The sequence below is a fragment of the Limanda limanda genome, chromosome 20 (genome assembly GCF_963576545.1).
Source record: "Limanda limanda chromosome 20, fLimLim1.1, whole genome shotgun sequence".
Classification (NCBI taxonomy): Eukaryota; Metazoa; Chordata; class Actinopteri; order Pleuronectiformes; family Pleuronectidae; genus Limanda; species Limanda limanda.
In genome coordinates this window covers 2281207-2298670 of record NC_083655.1, presented here as the reverse complement: position 1 = coordinate 2298670, position 17464 = coordinate 2281207, and the positions used below count along the sequence as shown (strand labels likewise).

The following is a 17464-nucleotide window of genomic DNA, read 5'->3' as shown; positions in this document are numbered from 1 at the left end:
TTCATTCCCAGTCATCCCAGTGCCGCGGCTCGACGCTAAACCAGTACGAGTGGGAAGAAAGTGACGTGCACCCGAGCGTGTGCTCCTGTTGGCGGCGCGACGGTCTGGGGACCGGCTCCCGACGCCTGCCCCGGCCACGCCCACAGGCTCCGCCCACTCGCAGGGCGGCGGCCAATCAGGCGCTCGGTTTAAATTTGGAATTTCGAAGCGAGCCAATTGGAGGGGTTGTTACATAACCATTCCAATAGAGTGCAAGCTGGTCGATAGATAGATAGATAGATAGATAGATAGATAGATAGATAGATAGATAGATAGATAGATAGATAGATAGATAGATAGATAGATAGATAGATAGATAGATAGATAGATAGATAGATAGATAGATAGATAGATAGATAGATAGATAGAGAGAGAGAGAGAGAGAGAGAGAGAGAGATAGATAGATAGATAGATAGATAGAGAGAGAGAGAGAGAGAGAGAGAGAGATAGATAGATAGATAGATAGATAGATAGATAGATAGATAGATAGATAGATAGATAGATAGATAGATAGATAGATAGATAGATAGATAGATAGATAGATATAGAGATAGAATGATAGAGAGAGAAAGATAAGATACATAAATATATATATAGAGAGAGACAGAGAGAGAAGATACATAGAGATAGAGGCAGAGAGAGGGATAGAGGCAGAGAGAGAGAGACAGATAACATACATCTATAGAGAGCAAGAGAGAGGGAGAGAGACAGAGAAAAATAAGATACATATATAGAGAGATAGAGGTAGAAACAAGCTGGTCGATAGATAGATCTATAAAGAGATAGATAGATAGATAGATAAATCTATAAAGAGATAGATAGATAGATAGATAGATAGATAGATAGATAGATAGATAGATAGATAGATAGATAGATAGATAGATAGATAGATAGATAGATAGATAGATAGATAGATAGATAGATAGATAGATAGATAGATAGATAGATAGATAGATAGATAGATAGATAGAGAGAGAAGATACATAGAGATAGAGGCAGAGATAGGGATAGAGACAGAGAGAGAGAGACAGATAACATACATATATAGAGAGCAAGAGAGAGGGAGAGAGAGAGAGAAAAATAAGATATATATATAGAGAGATAGAGGTAGAGACAGAGAGAGATACATATATATATAAAGAGAGAGAGAGAGAGAGAGGTAGAGACAGAGACAGGGATAGAGACAGAGAGAGGCATAGAGAGATAACATACATATATAAAGAGAGATAGAAAGAGAGAGGGAGAGAGAGAGAGAGAGAAATAAGATACATATATATAGAGAGAGAGATATAGAGACAGATACGATACATATGTATTTTTATAGAGAGAGAGAGAGAGAGAGAGAGAGAGAGAGAAATACGTATAAGTGACAATTCTGTACATGTGTATTTCTACTTTTGATACTATAAAAGTTTTCATACGTCTCCACATAAGTTATATATTTTTCCGATGACCTAACTTGTTTACTGGAGTGAAACTTCCCCTCTGAACACATTTGAATAAACAGCCTCACGGGCTCATAAACACTTTGCTCTCCCTCTCTGTCATTAAGCCTCTCCGTCCTTTTTTAAAGTGAGCAACTGAAATCCCAGGAACATCATTAACTGCCGGAGCAGAAGCCCGAGGCCTCACACACACACACACACATGCTGAGCTCTCCAGTTTCCTAACGCTCAACCAGTGGAACATATTTGCCCAGCACATTATCAACCGTCCTTAACTTTACTACGGGGACATGTAGGGCATGGCGGCCACATGGGACTCACATGAAGAAAAGAGGGCCACACAGCTGATGTGCAGAAAGACAAAGGCTGACAGTTTTCTGTTTGCAGGCTCCTCCAGCGGCACAATGGAAGATAGGACAATGGGCCTCCTCTGACCCACACTGTGGCGAGGTTTCCCTGGTTTCAGAGAGCCGCTATTGTCTAAAGAACTGGTGCACCCTCATCCAGACAAAGGGCAACTTAAACTGATGGAAGTGGGACTCGGCGTTACGGGACGGTGAACACCAGGTTCTTATTCATCGGATGAAATGTGTTTATTAAACTCATGCTACATTAATAATGCAGCAAGAGGAATGTATTGATTTGACAGCGAGTGCATCGGAGACTAAACTCTGCAGAGGAATGAAGTTTCTGCTTGTTTCCTTCCACCCTACAGCCCATTATCTGTATATGTGTATGAAAACCCACAAGGGAACTGTTCAAAAGTTTTCCCAAGAAAGCACTTTGTTGTTTTTGTGAATGGCAAAGTGAGGACAGAGGTTTAGATGAATGAATGGTGAGCAACAACAGCACACTTATATCTTTAATTTCACTTTTTCCGACCTTATTTCACTCGCCTCTGCTGAAGCATTTGTTTGAACTTCAACTGATGATTCCTTTGCAACAAATAAGTGACTGCAGAATCAGGTTCGACTCAAACATTCAGGAGAGAGAGATTACAAACCGTCTCGTGGCAGCAAAATGTTTGGCTGGATTAGGACGTCACATGAAGCCCAAGTTCAAAGCCCGGCAGCGTCAGGACAGGTGGACATGACTCCTCCGCACAGAATGCAAAGTGAGTGAAACCGGTTCCTCCGTCCACACAGACGAGACGACATCCACCACACGCCACGTACACACAGCTTTATTCATCAGGTTCTTCTTTAAGCCGTGGTTGAGCTTGAGAGTTTTAAGAGGATGAGGATCCCGACCCGCTCCAGGTTGTGTAAGTGGACCTGGCACAGAGTCTGATGACTGGATGAAACCCAGCAGCAGTCAATCCATCAAACCCTCTGGCCAGCCGGGCTGTAACTGGAACACAATGAACGCCAGAGAGGATGTTCTTTCTATTTGTGACCGAAGATGCGTCAGTGAAGCAGTTTTCCTTCAGTTACAAACTGGGAATGAAGTGTAATCTTTTCGTGACTGGTAGCTAAATTCAGATTAATTGAGCAGAAGCACAAACACAAATAGTTTGACATTTTGGGAAAATTACATATTTGCAAAACTCCACCAATTTCAACCTACATCTTTCACACTAAACCTGTAAGATGTTATTGTCTGAATCTACAAGTGAAACTATAAAACAGCTGGTTTAGAGGAACACTCTCTTTCTGTTGAGCTGGTGATGTGCAGTGGTGGGAAGTAACGAGGTAGAAATACTTTGTTACTGTACTTAAGTAGATTTTTCACATATCTGTACTTTACTTGAGTATTTCTTTTCCTGACGACTTTTTACTTTTACTCGTTACATTTGAACAAAAATATGTGTACTTTCTACATTCTCAAACTGGCTCGTTACTTCTACGCACGACGCACCTCTCTATCTCTCTCTCTATCTCTCTCTCTCTCTCTCTCTCATCTAGGGTTCAAACTTTGTAAAATTCTACATTATATACATTATATTCATATTGTTGTTATAATTTTTCAGTCAGTTGAGATAAATCTTGAGGAGAAACATTTTGGGTTGTTGTGTGTCTGTATAGGCCTACTTTAAAGAGCACTTTGCATTTTTAATTTTGGTACTTGTACTTTTACTTTTGATACTTAAGTACATTTCAACACCAGATACTTTTGATACTTAAGTACTTTTAATATGAGCTACTTTAAGACTTTTACTCAAGTCATTTTCTGACGGGTGACTTTTACTTTTACCGAAGTCACTTTCAGGTAAGATATCTGTACTTTTACTCAAGTATGGCTTTCAAGTACTTTTTACACCACTGGTGATGTGACATCTAATCCTATCGTCTCCAGCCATGGCTTCATGTGTCCAACGCATGGATGTGTGGCCATTCAAATGTACAATTCCCGTTTTGTTCCTTTTGTGCTGGGAGCAGTTTACCTGTAGCCTACTTTCCTGGACTGGCCCCTTCCTCTGTTCCCTCGACGGATCACTACAAAGCCGCAGCATGTGAAAACCGCCCGGCTTTTTGTCCCATCTTGCTTTCAACAAACCCTGCCTCCAGGTGAAAGACAATGGCCCCCGGGTTCCCAGGGCCATGCGGGTGGCAGCAGCGCTGGGATAAGTTAACCACTACTGCCAAGTGCTGATGTTTTATGATAAGGACCAGTGGTGTATAAAGTACTTGAAAGCCATACTTGAGTAAAAGTACAGATATCTTACCTGAAAGTGACTTCGGTAAAAGTAAAAGTCACCCCTCAGAAAATTACTTGAGTAAAAGTCTTAAAGTAGCTCATATTAAAAGTACTTAAGTATCAAAAGTATCTGGTGTTGAAATGTACTTAAGTATCAAAAGTAAAAGTACAAGTACCAAAGTTAAAAATGCAAAGTGCTTTTTATAGTAGTCCTATACAGACACAAAACTAACCAAAATGTTTCTCCTCAAGATTTATCTCAACTGACTGAAAAATTATAACAACAATATGAATATAATGTATGTAATGTATAATTTTACAAATTTTGAACCGTAGATGAGAGAGAGAGAGAGAGAGAGAGAGAGAGAGAGAGAGAGAGAGAGAGAGAGGTGCGTGGAGGCGTGCTGCGTCAACCTCCGCTGCTCAAGTAACGAGCCAGTTTGAGAATGTAAGAAGTAGAAAGTACACATATTTTGGTTCAAATGTAACAAGTAAAAGTAAAAAGTCGTCCAAAAATAAATACTCAAGTAAAGTACAGATATGTGAAAAATCTACTTAAGTACAGAAACAAAGTATTTCTACTTTGTTACTTCCCACCACTGCTAAGGACACATGGGGCTGCAGCCACAGGAACAACGGGGGTCTTTGTGGCTCCAGATGAGCAGATAGCACACAACTAAAACGCTGTGTGATTTGTTGAGGGTCTTTTTCGTCTTTCTTATCTCATTGCTCTGCACCTGAAGGGTCAAGGACAAGCGATAAAACCCGCCTGAGCGCAGGGTTCCTCTGAGCGTGTTAGCGGAGGTGTTGTTTACCGCCACAGATGTGAAACCTGAGAGCGTTCTGAAAGCACAACATGGAAACGGAACGCTCCAAACCTCCCAGATCTGTCTTTTGTTTGCAGCCGCTGGTATTGTCCACATAGCAACTCATTTACCAGGTCATTTCACTTGGAGAGGCCTTGTCGCCGGTGCTGGATCATTACCTTTCGGAACAAGCTTGTAAAAAGTCAGGCGGGAATATAGTCTCGCTTTTGGAAATAAAAATGTCTGGAACAACCAAAATGATAAAATATGATGCTTCGGTTTTAGACTTTTGAATCTGTGGACGTTAGTTTACATGAAGCGGTGACGAGTGCACAGGTTAAGAGCTCAACCCAGATCAAACCCTAATTACTTCACCATCTTTCCATCTAGAGATTATATCCCATGATGATTACAAATCAGAATAATCATAATAACTCCTCCATGTGCTCCTGGCTGCCCGTCATGTTGTGTGTTTGGAGTTTCAGGTGGTTTAGAATAAAGAGCGCGTAGCCACATGATAACACTCCCCGAGAGCACGCTGGGTGAAGTGAAGCTTGCTCGGCTCTGTTTGTCGACACGCACAATTGACTCTCTCAGTCACACGGATGATGGCAACAGAACACAGAAAATACCTCAGCGTGTGTGTCTGTGTGTGTGTGTGTGTGTGTGTCAAGTGTGTATGTTTGTGCTCCAGTCTGCAGGTATTTGGATTTCTAGCCTTCACACTGCAGAACTCTCCCCCAGAGGTCAAGCACTAAGAGCTTAATTGTCGCAGTAAAAACCTTATGAAAACACAACAGGCCTTAATGTTTGTTTATGTACGAACTAGTGGAATAAAGAGATTGTTTTCCTCAACAGTAATTGAGGAATTTATGATGAAAGACTATTAATTAATTTGACATTTCAAAGGTTTTGCTGCCTTTAAAGCTTCCTCCCGAGATTTCTTCAACATCTCTTGAAAGACCTTTCTCCATGTTTCCATATCGGACATGTGTAATTGCATTGTGGACATTACTGTTTCCAAACCAGTTGATCATAGAGAAGCTTTCCACCCTCAGTATGAATTTAAAAAACAGCTTTCTAGTGTCAAACTCTGCACATTTATCAACTCTGGTTATTTTCCAGAAATTTTCCAGAGGGCCTGTATGTGAGAACAAGTTTGAGACTGGATCAGTTGCTCCTGACATTTTTCCAGAATTTTTCAGGCCGGCTTCCTGGTAAAATGTGCGTAACATGTCAGAGTGAGACCAAGTGAGAATATTACAGTAAAATGTTGCTTATAAACCGGATGGACGCAAAACTGAAAAAAGAATCCAAATATCTCAGGACACGCGTCAGATGCTGAGGAAAATGTTTCTATATGTGAAAGACAAACTTTTGTGGCAGCTCAGTAAATGTGGGAGAAAAAAAATACTCAACATGTGGTATGAAATACATAAAGAGAGTTTTACTGACAAACTATGGGAGTGGAATTTGGTACACAAGAAATTACACATCACCAATTTTGGTTTAGCTCGGTGAATTGTTGTGTTTTTGTTTCCCGTCTGCAGCAGAGTCGGTTCAAGCTGGAAACAAATGTCAGTGTGGAGACGCCGCTCGGCCTGGCTGCTGCGCCCACTGTGTGTTTTCCATGAGTCAGAGGTGGGCGGCGCCCGGGCACAGCCATGCCAGCGTCCATAAGCTCGCTCCATCTGTCACCAACGTCCTCTCCTGGTGGGCGGAGCTTCTTTCAACTCATTTATCCCAAAAGGTTGGACGAGGCAACACAACATCACGTGGAACATATCATTTTTAATTTAAAGCTTTTTCATGACGTCATTCCACAAATTTGGATGAGCTGCTTTGAGCAACTTTTTAAAACTTACAAGTTACACACAAATACACATAGTTTTGTGCCGCTGTGTAAAAACTGGGCATAATTCGTGGTTTTAATTCCTCTCAAACTTTGTACTTCATCTTTCCGGTCTTGCTGATAACACAGATGTGCTGAAAAAGAAAGAGGTGGGAGAAAGAGGAATTATCTGGTGTTATTTCGTGTTAAATTAACAGTTTTAATCTTGTACATGAATATTGAATCTGATGATGGCACAATGTGTGTTTAAGATCATCGCCCCATATGGGACATTCCAGCATAATGTGCCATGTAGAGAGGTTTGCAGTGATTTAGGGTTCAGGTAATCTACAAAGATATGACACGTTCATAAATCTAACTTTGGGCGTCCCGGGGGTTCAACTCATATTTCTCCTGCAGGATAAGGACAGATAAGAGAGGGAAGCTTCAACTCTGCCTGATAATGAGATCCTAACCTCTGCATTCCACACGTCACCCGGTTTCAAACCTGCGTAATGAATACCACCCCCCTCAAACATGCACAGGACCCACACACACAATAATACAGTACATACGGTACGTGCAGCACCACACACACACACACACACACACACACACACACACACACAACCAAAGCGAGGGGAGTCAGAGTGGGGTTAGTGTTTCACATGAGTCAGAGGTAAATTTGAGGCCACGTCTTTGCAGAAATAAAAATGACGAAGCTCACATGGATTTGTTCTCACTAATTTCAGGGAATGAGAAATCTGGCGTGAAATAAACGGTCAGGGGGTCGGGGTCGGGGGGGGGGGGCGACAAGGAAAACAGGAATGATTGCACTCCAGACCCCGAGGAGTGTAGAAAGAGAAAGAGGGTTTACGAGACCAGGGAAGTAGAACGAAATAAAATAGTTCTACAGATGAAAAAGGGATGGTTTCTTTGCACGAGGGTAAAAATGTAGAAACCAGGAAAAAGAAAAAGCAAGTGATGAGAAATGAGATGAGGAAAACGCAATATTGGACAAATTAAAGTTTTTAAATTTGAATTCCGAGACTTCACAATCCAACAACTGGATTAATTCAAAAACAAGTATATGACATTTTATTTTTTTTGTGAGCTGCCATTTTGAAGCCTTGATTTTAGCATTTTTTCCAGCACCATCAACCAAAAGTGACCATATTTGGAAGAGAGGATTGTGGAGCCGCCTCCCACTCAGGTATAAGTGACATCTAAAGTCTCCTCAGACAGGGAGGATTCTCAGGGTGAGTCTAGATTTCAAGGGCAGCGGACGTCTCTTTGATTTGCAGCAGTTTCCTCTCCAAGCCCCGCCTCTTTCATCCCTTTCTCTCAGCTTCTCTAAAGGTCGTGTGCGGCGTGCGGCCGTGTCAGTTCGGCCCACTCACTTACATTCAGGTCACGGAAGTATTCATTGTAGTCCAGGGCATAGCCGACAACAAAGCGGTTGGGGATTTCAAATCCAACATCTATCAGAGCAAATGCAGACAGGAATGTTAATAAGTGAGCAGGATTATGCAAAAACTACAGGACACGTTTCAAAAGATAAAGGCGGATGAAGGAATTTTATTTTCACTCCTATCTTTGGAGATAGGTTGTTTTCAATATCTCTGTTGATTTATCAGAGAACAAATCCTGGATCTTGATTAAACAAATCCAGCGTCTTTAGGGGACTGATAATTCTGTGAAATTTGGTGCAGATCCAAATGACCATTCCAAGATCTGCCCCCTTAATCGAATCGGCTCCAGTTGAGTAGTTTTTGCATAATCCTGCTGGCAGTCAGACCAGTATTCAGACTATGAGCCAGACAAACAGACAGAAATTAAAATATAACTTTCTCAGCAGAGGAAACAAACCAACAATCATGTAGAAACCATGAGTACTTACAGTCGGTCAGATGTTCAGGCATGTTGGGGACCCTCTTCACCAGAAGACTAAAACACACATCACATGAAAAGTTAAAGCACAACAAAGTATTAAGATGAATAACTCCTTATCTCGAGCACTGTTTTTAATTTATCATCACTTCAACAAACACACGCCCCATTCCAGAGAGGAAACTTACATACGTGTAACATGCCAACACTCAAACAGCTTTACACAGAGTTTAAAAAAAAAAAAGGAAATAACTTTCAACACAAGTCATCAGGGAGGAAAGATGTTTATCTGGTGTGTGTGATCTTCGGAACACAAAGGGAACTGCCCATGCACTGGAGATAGGGAATGTGGACGAGTGATCTTCTTCTCCTGCTCGTCACACGCTCGGCATTTCCACTAGTAGGGGGGGGGACGATCGAATGACGGGCTCACCCTGCGACCTTGACCATCTTGGGTTCAAAGGTCTCCACATGCTTCAGAAGGGCCTTCATGGTCTTTCCTGTGTCAACTATGGCCTGAGGGAAGGGAAGAGCAAAGGAAGGGAGGAGAGATGAGGACGGAGGGACAGGGGACGTCTGAGGGACGGATGCTTTCAGAGACGGGAAAAGTGACAGAGAGATGTTTTGATCTTTTTCTCGAGTTTTATTCTGACATTTATTTACTTTTACTTTACTTTAATTTCCTAAATGTTGATTTTCTATAAACAAAAAAATGTCCCACTCACTTACAGAGATGTGTTTTAATTAAGTATATATGAAACACTTTGTTCTTTTTGACCTTTTGTAACTAACCCTCTTTCCTGATCAATAAAACAGTGAACGAAATTAAAACTAAATTGTCAAAGGCATCAAACAAGGTAGATTTTTAAAATGTTAAACTTAGACTGTATATTAAGATGAATGACACATCTCCACTTCCTCCAGTTGTGGAAAAATTTATTCATATAGTCCATATTTGGACTTTTTCGTTTTAACCATATCCCATCTGCTAACATGGAGGAGACATGGTTTATATGGTCATATACTGCAACCAGCCATCAGGGAACCATTCAGATGATTTGGTTTCACTTTTGTGGAAACTGTTGTGTTGTCGATCTTTATTTAAAGTCTCTGAGAAGTTGTAAGAAAAAAAGTATCGGACACTCACCTCAACAATCAGCACACACTTGGTTACATGCGAAAACAAAAACAGACACACATTAGTACATCGGGACCTCTGAGTTTTAACAAGGTTCCAGTAAAGTCAATATAAAGGCTGGTTGTTTGTCCAAATTTTACATTTCTTAGAGACGGTCTCTACGGCAACAATGTTAGCAGTATCTCAAACGCCTTTACAAAACCCCAGACTCATTCTGTCCTCCGCTGTAATAAACATCAGTGTCTGAAGTGAGTATAAAGTCACTTTGAGTGTCCGGGTGCTGCACACTTTCCCTCCAGGTTTCAAGTGACTCCTTGTTCCTTTTGGCCGAGTGCGAGCGGCTCTTTGTTTCGACCGGTGGAGAGTATCTATGGTTCGGGGGGAGCTGTTGGAGAGAATGCAGGCGGCCGGCCAATGTTCCCGAGCTCCACCTGAACCCTGTTACATAACACTCGGAGAAAGTAGCCGGGGACGTGTAAGACAAGATGGAAACACAAACGTAACTAACCTGTCATGGTGCATGCTTCAAAGTGTAAACACAACCTGGAGCCAGCTGGACCACAACTGTACCTTGGCAGATGTTTGATTCTGCTCTGCATCATTGTTTGGGATTTTTAGTTTTCGACTCTCGAGGGATTATTAGATTAAGACTTTTATGTCTTTTCTGTACCTCATCTTCAGAGAGTTTTTACTTCTGCCAAATCCCCAAATGTTACGAAACGGCATTTAAATTCACAAACTCAAATTCCTGTTTATCTATCTATCTATCTATCTATCTATCTATCTATCTATCTATCTATCTATCTATCTATCTATCTATCTATCTATCTATCTATCTATCTATCTATCTATCTATCTATCTATCTATCTATCTATCTATCTATCTATCTATCTATCTATCTATCTATCTATCTATCTATCTATCTATCTATCTATCTATCTATCTATCTATCTATCTATCTATCTATCTATCTATCTATCTATCTATCTATCTATCTATCTATCTATCTATCTATCTATCTATCTATCTATCTATCTATCTATCTATCTATCTATCTATCTATCTATCCATCCATCCATCCATCCATCCATCCATCTATCTATCTATCTACCATCTGTCTATCTGTCTGTCTGTCTGTCTGTCTGTCTGTCTGTCTGTCTGTCTGTCTGTCTGTCTGTCTGTCTGTCCGTCCGTCCGTCCGTCCGTCCGTCCGTCCGTCCGTCCGTCCGTCCGTCCGTCCGTCCGTCCGTCCGTCCATCTTTCTATCTTTCTATCTTTCTATCTATCTATCTATCTATCTATCTATCTATCTATCTATCTATCTATCTATCTATCTATCTATCTATCTATCTATCTATCTATCTATCTATCTATCTATCTATCTATCTATCTATCTATCTATCTATCTATCTATCTATCTATCTATCTATCTATCTATCTATCTATCTATCTATCTATCCATCCATCCATCCATCCATCCATCCACCCACCCACCCACCCACCCACCCACCCACCCACCCACCCACCCACCCACCCACCCATCCATCCATCCATCCATCCATCTATCTATCTATCTATCTATCTATCTATCTATCTATCTATCTATCTATCTATCTATCTATCTATCTATCTATCTATCTATCTATCTATCTATCTATCTATCTATCTATCTATCTATCTATCTATTTATTTGCTGGATAAATAGATAAAAGACAAAAAATACATTAAAAACATCCTAGCATGCTTACATTTGCTTATTTGCGCTATCTTTTACATCTAAGATAAATCACTCAAAAGCTAAAATATTAACCTCATGGTGGCGCCACATTAAAACAATGTAATAGATCATCTGGGTACCATGAATGCCGCTACAACATTCCACAGCTACATGTCGACGAGCCGTTGGACAGACTGAGCTGAGCTAGCGTATCTAAAAATCGTTTAAAGTGAAATGATAAGACAAATGGTTTAGCAGCCAGTATTTTATCCACGTGCCAAAGCCTCTGATTGTGTCTTCAGGTCACACACACCATGTTTGAGCTAGATTTTAAATCAAACTTCTCAGATTTGCTGAATACACCTCGGGCTAAAGACACTGGAGCTGTTTGATTCAACATCGTGGAAACTACAGGAGCTCACGTCAGCTTCACGTTAACATTGACTTTCTCTTTGCTGTCGCTGCTTCTCCCTTTGTTGTGCTGCGCTCGTATGACTCAGCCTCATCAGGCCCCACAGAGCTCAGGTGACTAATAAAGAGTTCTGTGATATTATAAGGGACTAAGTGGGAGGTTCGTGTTCAATATTTCCATCAGAGTGAGACATCGTGACGGGAGCGTCGACCTGAGTGACGCAGACGAACTGGAGTGATTCATGTTTTCTGTTCCAGCCTCAGCTTTTTCTCTCCAACCGTTTCACTTAAGAGAATTCCACATTAGCCTGTTTTTAAAGCGAGTGCGTGTGGGCATTAAATCAGCCGAAGTGAAGTTCTTCTCCTATCTCGGAGGAGGATGCAGTGAGGAGGGATGACTCCACACGATGCCGCTGTCCTCCCCTCCAGAGCCCGACAGGGATGAACACTCAGTAAATCTGCCTCGTGGGAACATTTGTTTTCCTGATGTGTCTGATGCATGGCGACGCCGGCGAAGGGCAAACCACTTTAACAAAGTCACACTCCTGTGAGATGCACACAGAGACGATGATTGGTCCAAAACTCCTCTTAATGTTGAAATATCGGAATGTGTGTGTTGCTTTAAGGGCAAGTGTTGGGCTGTACAAACATATTTAAGAGAGTTATACGATCAGATAAAGGTCATTTCCTGTCCTTGAATTAGTTGTAAATTCAATATATTCTTAGAGGAAAACTCAGATAAGGTTTATTCTGCTGTGGTCATGAGAGGTCAACAGTCAGTCAATACTCACAATCAAATACTCCCAACACAATCAAATGCTCCAATCAAATACTCACAACCCAATCAAATACTCCTGTTGTGAGCATTTGATTGTTTTGTGGTATTTGGTTGTGAGTATTTGGTTGTGAGTATTGGTTTTGTTGTGAGTATTTGGTTGTGAGTATTGGTTGCGTTGAGAGTATTGGATGTGTTGTGAGTAGGGTTGCAAAATTCCGGGAATTTTCAAAGTTGGAAACTTTCCATGGGAATTAACGGGAATATACTGGAATTAACGGGAATATACGGGAATTAACGGGAATTAACGGGAATTAATGGGAATAAACTGGAAATGTTGTGGGTAATTTATACTAACTGTATTTACCTTGTCATATACAGACATAAATATAAACATTTTGTTGTGTCATAGGCTGATTTGAGCCCTAAAGGAAACTTTGGGCACTTGACTATATGCTTCTGCATCATTGCGTCATTCTTAACATAGGTCTTTGCACAGTATTTGCAAATGTACACAGCCTTTCCTTCTACATTGGATGGGGTGAAATGTTTCACACATGAGAGAGTGCACGTGGCATTGTTCTGTAGAATAAGATGAGAAAAAAGTTTGTAAAAAAACACTAATGCAATGCCAGAGATATAAATAGTTAGCCAAACAATTGGAATAGTCTGTAAAAATATTTTACAATTGATGGATACATTATAATGGAAATAGGCTAGATGAACAGATGAACAATCCTCAATCAGGCCTCAGTAGCCCTGCTGTAGAGTGAAGCATGCTGGGAGTTATCTGTGCTTGTGATGGAAGAATGCACAGTGGAGGGTTGAAACTCAACGTTTCATACATCTTTAAAATAGAGTTTTGAATGATGTTTTTATTGCTCAGCGTTTAATTTGCATAGTTTTTTTTTTTTTCAAAATTCCCAAAATTCCCGTGCTTAATATTCCCGTGGAAAGTTTCCGGAAAGTTTCCGGAAATTTACCGGAAACTTTCCACCCCTTTGCAACCCTAGTTGTGAGTATTTGATTCTGAGTATTTGCTTGTGTTGTATAAGTTGTGTATATTCACATGGGTTTTCTTAAGTTGTGGAGCTTCGAGCTCTCAGGATCACTGTAACATTCTTGGGTTAGGGCCGTGTTGACGTGTTTAGCTGTAATTTACACGCACCTTTCCACGCAGGAAAGACAGATCTCTGCTTCCTATGATGTGCAGGTCCTCTGTGGATTGGTCATTCTGGGAAGAAGAAGAAGCAGAAGAAGAAGAAGAAGAATGTCATCTTAAGCAACAACAACATCATATAGAGATGTTGTAACTCTTTACTGCACGGTTGCTTTTCATCCCCTGTAATCGACAATAACAGCGTCTGCCAGGTTGCTGGTTGGGAAACGGAGGAACATATGTTTTCTTAAGGACAAACTGTATCCGACCGTAGTGTTTCTCAATAACTTGGCTTTACTTTGCATTAATGCAAGACAAATGCACAAAGGGACACTGGTTTTGCAACGGCTGTGAATGTATAATGTGATGGAATTGTTGTGCAAGCGTAATATATAATAATAGAAACAATATTGAAATTTTAATGTTATTCAAAGTTTGTCGAAAGCAGCAATCCCACCACACTTTCTTCAGAAAATACATGTTCTATCCTTAAAATACACAACAACAGACACAAGAGAAGCTGTGACAGGGACAAGATCCCCGTCCCGGGGGCAGGTCACATGGGCAGGTCACATGACTCCATCGTGACCCATGAGACTCACTGCGTCATCAGTCATTCTAGGTTTCATTATTTTTATGGATGGTCATTCTTACATTTCTCAAATTACATGGTCAGTGTTTTTTTTCTTTGCGACTGTATTTTTACTGAATTTTTATGTAATTCTTTTTTTAAACTCTCCATAATTAAATTCATGCTGTTCTCGCAGCTACTTAAATTCAATTATAGATAAATTTGAATGGTGACTCTTCCCCTGAGCTGCATGAGCAGAGCAGGAATGTGACCACATGCAGAGAAATATAAATCAGATCCTGTTGGACGTGTCTCTGCCAAAACAAACCGTCTAATAAGTGACGGTGTGGAAGAGTGATGCAGAATTATACGACGGTGAACATCATCCCTGCAGTCAACTCCTCAGTTTACACATTCCAGGTGTTAGACGGTGTCAGATGCTGTTTTCTTGACCTGAGCTGAGAAGTGTCCTGAGTGTGGTGATTCTTCACTTAGCATGAACAACAGTGACCTCTGGTGGCCGGGCCTAAACATACATCCCTGAGATACAGAAGAGATGGTCAGATTTACTTTGGTGCACAAATGTAGGACTGTAACAGGAGTATTATTGATTAAGGTGAATTCTCATACCATAACTCATAATCTTTTTCTGGAAGGGGAGGCCTGACTGCTTTTTTATTCTTTTAATTTTGTTTCATTCTTTTTATTTTATACACGCTATTCCCTTGCCTGTCTCCTGTCATCCTGCTGATTGTGTATGTTTGTGTATACATGGATGTATATGTGTATGTATGTATATATATATGTATATATATGTGTAAGGATATATATTGCAGTGCTCATTGTTAGTTTGGGGTGGGACTTTTTTTGTTGTTTTGTTTTTTTTGTTGTCTGTTTTGTTTTTCTAATGTTTGTTCTATAAAACGGTTAAAAACCAATAAAAAGAATATATATATAAAAAAAAGATGTAATTTATATGTTGTTATATATTATTTATGAGAATGTATTCCAGCTCAGAATCTTAAGCAACTAATCCATCTTTAAAGTTGTTGTTAAAGTGATATCGACTGGTCCTTACAACACGTTTATCATAGACAGAAAACAACTAAATAAATACTGAAATGTTTCTGGGGTTTATTATTTTATAGATTTATTAGACAGCAGAATAAAATAAATCTGTCATTTTTCTTTGCTGGTTTATTTATATATCTTTAACAAGCAAGACCATTTTCTTAATACTCTATTATATAATATTGTCCTGGATCAAGCTTGCACAGGAGTTAAAGGGATTATTAAAGTCGTATCTTATTTTATCTTATCTATAAGAAAACAAGATGTTTCCATGCAGTGTTTCAGGATATGAGGGAGTTGTTTACAGAGATTTGCCACTTGAGGAAAATGTGTGACTTCTGCTGTGACTTGTTTTCATGCATCATGCACTTCTCCTACCAGGTAGCTCTTCAGACGGATAAACTCCACCCGGGTCTCCATGTACTTGTTCGAGTTGCGGCCAAGAATTTTGAGGAACTCCACCAGATCGACACAGAACTTGTATCCTCCCTTCAGGACGCACAGCACCATTATGTTGCCGTCCCCGAAGTCGTCCTTGATATAGTGGGCCAGACGCTCCACCCTGTGGGAGACGTTACATCGATGACCTGAGGAAATGATGAAGAACTCTCCCTTTCCTTGAATGTGTGTTTTGACCAGTGGTGTATAAAGTACTTGAAAGCCATACTTGAGTAAAAGTACATATATCTTACCTGAAAGTGACTTCGGTAAAAGTAGAAGTCACCCGTCAGAAAATGACTTAAGTAAAAGTCTTAAAGTAGCTCATATTAAAAGTACTCAAGTTTCAAAAGTATCTGGTGTTGAAATGTACTTAAGTATCAAAAGTAAAAGTACAAGTACCAAAATTAAAAATGCAAAGTGCTTTTTATAGTAGTCCTATACAGACACAAAACAACCCAAAATGTTTCTCCTCAAGATTTATCTTAACTGACTGAAAAATTATAACAACAATATGAATATAATGTATATAATTTATAATTTTACAAATGTTGAACCCTAGAAGAGAGAGAGAGAGAGAGAGAGAGAGAGAGAGAGAGAGAGAGAGAGAGAGAGAGGTGCGTGTTGCGCCAACCTCCGCTGCTCAAGTAACAAGCCAGTTTGACATTGTAAGAAGTAGAAAGTACACATATTTTTGTTCAAATGTAACAAGTAAAAGTAAAAAGTCGTCAGGAAAATAAATACTCAAGTAAAGTACAGATATAGGGAAAATCTACTTAAGTACAGTAACGAAGTATTTCTACTTTGTTACTCCCCACCACTGGTTTTTACCTGTTCATGATGACCCCGTGTGGGATGTAGATGCTCTCGATGTCCTCGTGGTAGTGCTGTGGGTAGGTGAACAGGTCCAGACTGTGCCCGGCCCAGTCGTCTTTTATCTACATGTGAGGTCAGGATGTTAAAACGTGTTATTTCACAGGGAACAGACAAATACTATAAAGTTGTGTTTTTAACCACGGAAAGGGCTCAAGGATTTCTATGGTCGGGAATTTCACAGGAAAAAAAGTTGTTAAAAATACTGGTAACACAAAAAGTTTCACTTGATTCTTTTGTGTGTTACCAAGTAGAGTAGTTCTCTTTTTCAAGTGCAAGGTATAGTTTTGGACATTTAGTTTCAATACTTAAAAAAACATGCAAACTAATTCGGCAACTTCTTGCTCTAGTTTGGCTTAAATTGAATAAGTGCATTAACAGAATATTACAACACTTTCATTGTTTGTAGTAATAAGGATATGAGACAACAGCTTGTACGTTATCCTCGTACAACAGCTACTTGTATAATGGCTGAAGAATTTTTGTAGCCACAAATTATTAAGACGCGACCATACTTGCTGAATTATAGTTTTGGATGAATTTGGGCTTTGTGTTGAACGTACCACAATTCCTCTTTCCATTCCTGCAGCTGCGTTGACACAGGGAAAGCAATGGAAGTGAGCTGGGTTTGTGGTTATTCAGGTTGTGGAGACCGTCAGTAG

The 17464-nt window shown here is 40.1% G+C and overlaps 1 protein-coding gene across 1 annotated transcript; it reads right to left on the bottom strand.

Moving 5' to 3' along the window:
* Positions 1-6865: 6865 nt before the first annotated feature.
* prtfdc1a (phosphoribosyl transferase domain containing 1a) lies at positions 6866-17383 on the bottom strand. The gene is made up of 9 exons (XM_061093850.1): positions 17366-17383; positions 16761-16867; positions 15870-16053; positions 13859-13924; positions 9796-9813; positions 9082-9164; positions 8659-8705; positions 8163-8239; positions 6866-6913 (listed from the first exon to the last, which is right to left on the bottom strand). Exons 1-9 carry the CDS (start codon positions 17381-17383, stop codon positions 6866-6868), a joined length of 648 nt encoding a protein of 215 aa, XP_060949833.1.
* Positions 17384-17464: the final 81 nt, after the last annotated feature.